Source organism: Micropterus dolomieu, linkage group LG04, assembly GCF_021292245.1.
Source record: "Micropterus dolomieu isolate WLL.071019.BEF.003 ecotype Adirondacks linkage group LG04, ASM2129224v1, whole genome shotgun sequence".
Classification (NCBI taxonomy): Eukaryota; Metazoa; Chordata; class Actinopteri; order Centrarchiformes; family Centrarchidae; genus Micropterus; species Micropterus dolomieu.
Window position 1 is genome coordinate 22239675 of NC_060153.1, and position 9786 is coordinate 22249460.

General features: G+C 38.9%; 1 protein-coding gene across 1 annotated transcript; it reads right to left on the reverse strand.

The window, feature by feature from the left end:
* Positions 1-2207: 2207 nt before the first annotated feature.
* LOC123969587 (complement C3-like) lies at positions 2208-4906 on the reverse strand. The gene is made up of 3 exons (XM_046047140.1): positions 4485-4906; positions 4129-4291; positions 2208-2714 (listed from the first exon to the last, which is right to left on the reverse strand). Exons 1-3 carry the CDS (start codon positions 4671-4673, stop codon positions 2626-2628), a joined length of 441 nt encoding a protein of 146 aa, XP_045903096.1. The 5' UTR covers positions 4674-4906; the 3' UTR covers positions 2208-2625.
* Between the last annotated feature and the right edge of the window lie 4880 nt (positions 4907-9786).

Genomic DNA, 9786 nt, shown 5'->3' on the forward strand with positions numbered 1-9786 from the left:
ATGACGACTCTAGAGACCGAGATAGTGGAACTTTTAGGCTTGATCCTTGAAATCGAGAGCAGTTTGAAGAAGTTTTGAAAATCAGACCCTGCCTCTGAGCTGTAGGAGAGCTGTGATAACCCTGCTGCCGAAGAAAGGGGACCTTCAGGACGTCAGAAACTGGCGCCCAGTCTCCCTCCTCTGTTCGGACTATAAGATCTTGTCCAAGGCTCTGGCTAACCGGTTGAAGCAGGTGATGGAGGAAATCGTTCACCAGGATCAGTCGTACTGTGTGCCTGGTAGGTCCATCACAGACAATGTGTCTTTAATCAGGGATGTTCTGGATGTCTAGTTCTTTGGGCACTGACCGTGGTCTCATTTCGTTAGACCAAGAAAAAGCATTTGACAGGGTTGAGCACCTTTATCTTTGGAAAGTTCTGGAGCGTTTTGGTCTCAGCCCACGTCTCATTGCTATGATAAAAGTTTTGTACAGAGACATTCAGTGTACTGAAGGTTAATGGGGGTCTGAGTGCTCCCTTCACAGTAGGCAGGGGTGTCAGACAGGGCTGTCCTCTGTCTGGGATGCTGTATGCATTGTCCACTGAGCCCTTGCTACACAGAATCCGATCCTGTATTCATGGTTTGGTTTTACCAGGTTTTAACATACCACACGTTTTATCTGCTTATGCTGATGATGTCATGCTCCTGGTCAGAAATCAAGCTGAAATTAATATTGTTGGAAATATTGTGTCTGAGTTTGGTCTTATCTCTGCTGCAAAAGTGAATTGGACAAAAAGTGAAGCTCTAGCAGTTGGAAACTGGTTTGGTGGTCTTCCAATCTTGCCGGGGGGTTGGGATGGAGAAATGATGGTATAAAGTATCTAGGTATTTATCTTGGCAAAGAAGAAATGGTGAAAAGGAACTGGGAGGGCATGATAGAGAAGATAAAAGGAAGGTTGAAAAAGTGGAAATGGCTGCTTGCTCAGATGTCCTTTAGAGGAAGAACTCTAGTTATCAATAACCTTGTAGCTTTAGCACTGTGGCATCGTTTAGCTTGTATGTAGCCACCTGCTGGCTTACTCTCAAAACTACAAGCAGTTTTAGTGGACTTTTTTTGGGACAGGTTACACTGGGTACCTCAGAGTGTGCTTTTCTTACCAAAAGAAGAAGGGGGGCAAGGCCTGGTACACCTTGCAAGTAGAGTGGCAACTTTTTTTTCCAATTTGCACAGAGATATCTGACTGGTTTTAAATACCCAGTGTGGAAAGAGTTTGCAAGCAGCATTTTAAGGAGAGCAGACAGGTTATGACTTGACACTGCTTTGTTTTTAATGGGTGTTGGTTATTTAAATCTGTCTGTATTGCCTGATTGAAATAACGGAGTTTTTAAGGCCTTGCACCTTTTTAAGACGAGACGGTTGGAGCCGTCAGTTTCCCTGTACTGGTTACTGAACGAGCCTCTGATCGGTGGATCCACAATGGACATACAGGACAGTGGTACACCAGGCCTCCATCACACGCTCCGTTCTGCTGGCGCTACAACTCTCAGACAGATAGTGGATGTAGCTGGACCTGGTTTTATTAACACTGAGGCTGTGGCTGCACTGTTTGGACTAAAATCTGTGCATCACGTGAGAAGCATTGTGAATGGTTGGATTAAAAAAAACTAACAGCAGCGGATAACGAGCTGTTGAGGATGTACTGGAAAGATGAGGAAGCCCCGGACGAAGAGGACCCTTTTCCAGAGTTGGGACTGGTACCCAATCTTGACTGTTGTTCTAGTCTATTGTTGGATGTCAGGTATCAGAAGGTCCCAGATCTGCACACGGTGACGGGTAAAATGATTTACAGGTGTTGTGTAAAAACAAGTTAAATGGTAGAAGTGACACGGTATGGAGGGAGAAACTGGGGGTTAGTTACGCTGTGAAGCCCGCCTGGAGAGTCTTTTACAAACTTCCTTTAAAGAAGCGCACAGGTGACTTACAGTTGAGAATATTACATGGGGCTGTTGCGGTGATTTCTTTTATCTCTGTGATAAATCCCTCTGTCTCTGATGGCTGTCCTTTCTGTGGGCTGCTGGAAACTGTTTTTCATTGTTTTTTTAGAGTGCAGCAGACTGGGGGAACTGTTCAATGTGTTGGGGTGCTTGTTTTCTTCTTTTAATGAAGTGTGGTCTAACACTGCTTTTGTTTTTGGAGCAGGTTACAGGAAGATCAATGCAACAAAGTGGCAACTGTTAAATTTTATTGTAGGAGAAGCCAAACTGTCCATATACATGAGTAGAAAGAAGCAGGTAGAAGGACAGCTGTGTGGAGACATAGTCCATGTGTTCACCTCTCTGGTCAAAGTCAGAGTGTTAGTGGATTTTAAGTTCCATCAGCTGATGAACAGCTTGGATGTGTTTGTACGTCAGTGGTGTTATGAGGTCATCTGTTCTGTGGTGAATGAAGAACTCAGTTTTAGTTGTGTTTACAGGTAAATTGATGTTTTTGTGTGGAAGTGTTCTCTTTTTTCTAAATGTCAACAGTTTGATTCTTTGACTTATTGAGTGTTTATGTCTGTAGATCAGTGATGTTTTTATTGAAGTGTTTTTAAAAAGTCAAGTCTCAGTCTCTCACTCACTCAGTCGCTCACTCTGACAAATACACTAAAATACCACAAGCTCAGTGACAATAGTAGAATCTGTGTCATTCCTCTCCACTATGCCAGGCGTCACTGCAAACATACGGTATTTGACTACAAAAGAGAAAAAGAGAGATGGGGGCAGAGAGAGTGCCAGTTTAGGTTATAGTCACTTCAACAAACAAAAAAGTCAGTTGTTTATTAACTTCAGCGACTTTTATCCATTTTGTTGTAAATATCATGAAATATGCATGAATTTATTATTGTCGTACACCTCGATCCCCCACTGTGATTAATGCTGCAGTAGGCAACAATTGAACATATGATGCAAATTCATGTTGCCTCCCTTCTCTGTAGCTTTTTCTAAATACGTTTCTGGTGTTATGACTGGCTCAAAGGCCATGAAAAAATAGTGGAACTGTTAAACAGTGGAAGAAAACAAGACTATGGAGATAAAAGGGAGTAACAACAGGGTGCATGAAAGGATAAATTCAAAACCAATTTTGGGAACAAACCTTTTTTCTTACATCATAACATCAGAGAAGATGACTTTCATGTTCCCTGTGGGTCATGAAGGTGTATTTTATATGCAGAGGATCAATCCTGCCTCTCTATCAGGGCTTTATTTTCATGTCAATATCAAACAGGTATTGAATGTCCATTTTTCAAAAATACAGTGCATGCCTCCCTTATTACCAATTCAATGTTTCTATTAAAGAGCGTGTCATTTCACTATCCTGTACAGTTTCTCCTTTATTTTAAATTATAACAGCAACGTATCTCAACAAATTCTGCATTACTAGTACTCATTAATGTTGCCTCTAAACTGTGTCCCATTTTATTTTCTACAACATTAAGGGCATTTATTTTCAACATTATGTCCAATGGAAATATAAATGAAGCTTTTTTCGCTTTTTTTAATAACATTAAATGTAAGATTCAGCCCCTATACCAACCCAATAACTTTCTCTTATGATATAATGTAAAATAGAAGTTGCAGAAGTAATATAAAATATAATAAAAATATGCTCCTAGCAGCATATTCATCCATCTCTGCAATAGCTCACGTATCCTTAACAGGTACTGTATGTAAACAAATAAACCTTTCTTAAATGCACAGCTATGGAGGGCTTCTATTGTCCTCCTTCAAGGGAAAACTACAACATAATATTTTGTAATAATAAAAAGCAAAAGTTTTATTTTCCAGAGATCTACCCCTTAGGTACTTTTTTTCTTTGTTGTCTTTTGCTGTACTAACATTTAAGTACCAGTAGGAAACTGTTAAGTATTTTATTAGTTCCTGCTTCATACCACAAAATATCACTACAAATCATAGGCTGTATTCTGAAGGGTGACTGACTTTTTCCATTGGGTCCCGTACTTTGTAGCATAAAAAGTCCACTGTTTAACAGTTTCACCACAAGCAATAACAGCACATTATTGGTGAAATGATGATTATTCCTGATTTTTCTTTCGAAGTAGAAATCAGCTATGAAATAGAACTTTTGTGTTGTAGCACTGGACATACCTTCACTATTTGGGGTATAGAGGGTCTTGTCGGTCTGGATGAAGATGTAGCCAGACTGGAAGGACACTAAGACAACTTTCTCCAGGTGTTGATCAGGGAATTCAACTTGCAGGTACACATATTGCTTCATGCTGGGATCCTTACTGAAGTCGCCAGCAGGGATCTGAAACCAGTATGCAGAGAAATGTTCTCTCTCTCTCTCTCTCTCTCTCTCTCTCTCTCTCTCTCTCTCTCTCTCATATACACATACACACACACGTTAAATATTGTTGTCATCTTGTTTGTAGACCTACTATTGTGTTTTGGGAATGTCATCATCTAAGAGCAACATATGTTAGTATTTTATTATACATTACCGTAATTTGTCCAAAGTTCTGGAATTTTTTTGCCTCAGTTAGGTCCACAAATGTAGAAGTCAGCCTTTTGGTTTTGGTTGGATGGTTCCTCACGATGATTTCAACCCTAATGTCTCCTCCTGTGCAGTCTTGACACTCCACAAAGATGTTTTCTGCTGTTCCTACCCGCAACAAGTTCGGTGCAGACATTATCTTCCTGCAGAGCAGCGGCAAGAGAGGTAGAGAATGTAGTCACTAAACCGATCACATCACTTTGGACCATGTGATGTACAAATAAGGGACAATCCAATCCAGATCAAGGGGAAGCCTTTGACAATAAGTATTGCAATATTCGGTTCCATTTTCCACCTGACACAAGTCCCAAAAGACTGCAGGTGTCATGGTTTTGGATTTTGAGTTCTGTTAGTTCCTGTTTTATTTGAAATTATCCTTCCTGGTCTCTTTGTGTTTCCTTAGTTGATTGTTTGCAAGTGCCCTAATGTGTTTCACCTGTGTCCAATCATCCTGCCCTGTCTGGGGTATATAAGTCTGTATGTTTCCACTTGTCTGCAGTTGGGTTATTTTCGTATTTATACCGTCAAGCCTACTTACATGTCCATTGTGTTCCCTGTTGGATGATTCCATCTGCCTGTATTCTGGATATCTGTTGGATTTACTTTGGAGTTTGGATTATTGATTTTCTTTGAATAATGGACTTTGCCTTATGAACTGCCTGCCTCGTCTGTAAGTTATTTTGTAACTTTGATAATAAAACTTTTAATAATAAAAAAAAATGCATTAAAAAAGTACAACTTGGGTGTTCTGCATTTGGGCCTTTGAAATCCTTCGATTCCAATTGCAATAGCATATTACACATTTCAGAGGTAGTGAAGGGTGTTTTTTCAATGCACATGCGTTTTTATAAAATGTAGGCATTATGAACCACCCACACATAATAATATTTATGTGAGGTGAACTACCGTTTATTATTTGATTTGCTCATGGGGTCTATACTTTACACACAATGAGGGATATATTTATTTTCATGATAAAAATACAGCAAAGGATCAATAGAACATTTCATAATTGTTCCGGACACTGTTTGCTGTGGTTAATGGATCACTATACAAACATTTAGAGCAATGTACTCGCATCATTTGAAAAACCATACCTTGACTTAACTGTATAATTATTTGTATGTGAGGACATGCACAGTGAGCTGATGTTTTTTTCAATTGCTAACCTGCACTGGTCAAAACTGAAGTCACATTGTTTACGCATCTAACGAAACAGAAGCGTATGTGGACCAAACAGTTAATCATTTTTCATTGCTCTCACAGACAATGCATTCAATGGCCACTTTCTCCAAAATCCATGAACTCTTTTTTTCATTACTACTTCACCACCTGAAAAACACTGTGAATTTGCAGCACATTTTTCAAAAGCTAGTTGGTTGGTACATCAATTACTGGCTGTGGTCATTTTGTTTCAGGTATCAGTTTTACTGTGTAAACAAGTGAGAAAAAACTGTATTGCAGCACTGAAATTTCAGGAACTTCTTTTTTTCACAACTAAATTACAGAATGCGTTTCTGATTCATTCTACATAAGCTATAATACAGGCAATACAGTAAAGTGAAAATATGTTATTCTTATATTTTTTCTCAGTCACTTTGGTACATTGTTTGAATCATCCTTAACATTTGGAAAACTATTTGTATTGGTAAACTATGGCTAAGGTTTGGATGACAATGATTGAAAATGCACATGGCTGCACTTTTTCTGTATGGCATAGATCAATTTCAACTGTACAAGAAATGGAAACAGCCTCTCAGGTTGACGTTCCTGTGTATTTGACCACAGATTCTTATTCACAGCACAACAGATATCCTCACCAATTTACTGTACGACACATTTACAAAAAAGTCTAATAGACATATGTATAAAAAATGCAGATTATGACGTGTTTTGCATATTGTGACTTAGGCAATGAATTTATGATTAGTTTTGGGGACTAGTTTCTCAACAGAGAACCAGTATACTGTAATGTATTGTGATCAACAGGACATACAGTAAGAAATTGATAATGTAGGAAACAGCAGACAATTATACATAATCATTTGCATAAATGTGTGAAAACAATTGCAATTTTCAATTTCTCAAAAGACTGAGAGAAACAGCTTTTACATATTTTATATTTGAGAAATGTACCAAAGTGACTGAGAACAACTGTATAGGATTTCGAGGATTAAAAAATCATCAATTTCAGGTAGTGCTTCCTGTTGATAGTGTTTTTTAGGTCAGTGTGTTATGAATGAGATCGTATGCTTTCTGAGTGAGAATTGTTGCCAGTGCTTTGGTTGAACAAGTTTATTTTGAGGCTTGTATGAGTGACTTTTGGAGGTGAGATTAACTGTTTGGCCAAGATGCATGTTGGTAATGCAGACTGTGTGAAGACTTTTGAAAATGTGACTTTGCCCATTGTAGCAAGTGAAAAAAACTGTAACTACATAAGAGACAGACGACGAGTGTAACCCATTTTGGTCACCAATACTATCTCATTGGATCTGGATGGTTATATAAGGAGTAAGAAATATGCAGTATATACTTATGGAGCTATAAAATCTGCAATTGTTTAATGTGCTAGCTAATTACGAGAATTACTGTCATTTCAGTTGTACAGCAAAGCAACTTTTTTTTAGAAGTTTCACATAACATGAGCATCAAGCATAAAAAAATGTCAGCTTTATGAAAGATAATGCTGGTCTACTTACAATGAAGATCCATCAGCCAGATAAGTCACAGAGTAAAATGCCAAAAAGGCCAGCAGCCACCGCTGGGTCCAACACGTCCTCCTACCTAATCCCATATCTGCTGTTAGTGGAGACTCTCACTCTGCAACACCCTCCTTTCATCTGCTTACCACCCTCCTCTTGCAGCTCCTTGTTTTCAATATCAAAAACGTCATTCATTAGGCAGTTGGTGTGGTAAATCATTAATCTGTTTGAAGGAGGTCCTGATATAAACCCAGAGCTTGAAAAATGGTTGTGTGGCCATTCTCAATTAAAAGACTGATTAAAATATATTAAAAAGCAGACATAGCCACCTAGGTAATATTCAGAGCCCTCGGACTCCAAGGTACACAGGTTCTTTAAAATCAGTGTTGGAGCATAGTTGAAAACCACACCAGAATCTTAAATTGATTTAAACAACTTTAATACAATTTTTACGAAAACTTCAAAATACAATTTATATATCTAAACCACAGTGGTACCACAAAGTAAAAACAAAATATGCATAAATAAGGAGGCTAACTGTAAGTGCACTGGCACTTATCTAAACAGCAGTGTTAGCAAGGCAAGGCAAGTTTATTTGTATAGCACATTTCAACAACAAGGTAATTCAAAGTGCTTAACATAAAACATAAAAGCAACAGGGAAATATAAAAATGTTTTAAATGAATTAAATAGAAAATAAAAACAGGTCTCTCACATTTACTTATATTACTCCTTTGATTCCCCATCTCCCACTCTATCCTTTTTTTTTAACACTTAAGGACGCTAAGGGGACTCTAACCCTTTAACACTTAGGGACTCTAGCCCTAGTGGGACTCTAACCATTATTCTTTAGATACAGTCATCACTGTAAACCCAGGTTGTCCAGGCTACACACTCTGGTAAAAGCGATTGACAATGGGCCCTGTCAACAAGTTACTTAGGGACTCTAACCCTAGGGGGACTCTAACCCTAAGGGGACTCTAACCCTTCCTTAGATACAGTCGTCACTGAAAACAAACAAACTCTGGTAAAAGCGGTTGACCGCGGGGCCTGTCAACAATTCAACAGCGGCGAAAAACACAGACTCTAACCCTTGAAATTCTACTCTGCCCTGTTAACTGAGGATCAGCCATGTGAGCTGGGACAATCAAAAGAGCACTCTAAAGCTTTTTAAATAGTGATAACAGAAAATCTGAAAACAAAGAAAAGGGGAAATTGAAGAAACACATTAAAATATAATTTATAAAAGGGTGAAATAGAAAATAAAAACGGGATAAAATAAATTTTAAAGGCTTAAATAGGAAATGGACTGAACTGGAGCTATATGATCCACTTTTTTGGTTTTAGTGAGGACTCGAGCAGCTGTGTTCTGAATCAGCTGCAGCTGTCTGGAGTTTTTAGGGAACCCTGCAAAGACATCGTTAAAGTAGTCGAGTCAACTGAAGATAAATGGATAAGTTTTTCCAGGTCCTGCTGAGAGCTCAGAGTTTGTAATGTCACAATAAATACTACCTAGTGGGATTCATAATCACTCAGTGTGCAGGTCAGCCTTTGTTTCAGCTCTTACCCACAGGATGGTTTCGATGTGTTCACATTCTTCTGTGTTTAAACTAGACTTCCATCAGAGCATAATGTTTAAATGGACCTATAAGACAAATATGGACAATATTTAAAACTAAAAGAAAACAGAAGGACAAAAGGCCTTTCCACGTCTGTCCACCCCAACAGATACACACTTCCTGCACAATGACGATGCATCCCAGGTGTCTGCAGCTCTCAGGGGTACTTGACCAGGTGGGACATCTGATCCACACTGCGACTCTGGAAGGAAAATGTGTAATAAATTCTTTTGATTATATTTTAGTGCTGTGACTGACTCAGGCTTGCCGCACCTGGTCTTATTCAGTGCAGTAGTGCCTTTCCTGATACAAACTGAGGAGGCAGATGTCATCCTAAAGTTTCTTGAAGGTGTGGTGTCCGAACAATAATGCTGTAATGATGTGTTGAGAAGAAACCCCCTTGACACTGTTCTTGATCATAAAAGTGTATTAAATCAAGGAGTTCAGCATCAATTACAAGATCTGCGGCAGCTTGGAGAGTGACCCAGCCCGATGGCCACTCTGTTTCTCTGTACATCAAACAAAGCTTATATAGCTTATATGTTTAGGTATCTGTTAGGTACCATAGAGGGTTTTGAGTCTGCAAAATAAAAGGTCAAACCCATAGAAGGGTACAGTACTATTCTGAGGTAACAAAACAAGGGGTTAGAGGTCAAATTCTATAGAAGGGTTCAGTCCCTACATAACCACCAATCACTGCTCTCCCCGTAGGTCACTGACCCTCTGTCCTGCTGCTACAGTGTTATTTTGAACTGTTATGAGTCAAATGCATAAATATTGGATACTACAAAGGTCTTCAGCATAATCTGATTGATTGTATGCAACAAAAACACTATATGTATTAAAGTAACTGCAAAAGAAATTTCTCCATGTCAAAGTCCCGGGCTAAATTTCAGGCCCAGTACATCCCTGGGGTCTGTTATTCTAC

Bases quoted from the DNA above. Each gene is read 5' to 3' on its own strand.
- LOC123969587 (XM_046047140.1), bottom strand. From the start codon at position 4,673: ATGTCTGCACCGAACTTGTTGCGGGTAGGAACAGCAGAAAACATCTTT. The intron at 4,292-4,484 runs GTAATGTATAAT...TACTGGTTTCAG, and splicing joins AGAACTTTGGACAAATTACG to ATCCCTGCTGGCGACTTCAG. The intron at 2,715-4,128 runs GTATGTCCAGTG...TCTCTTTTGTAG, and splicing joins CTATACCCCAAATAGTGAAG to TCAAATACCGTATGTTTGCA.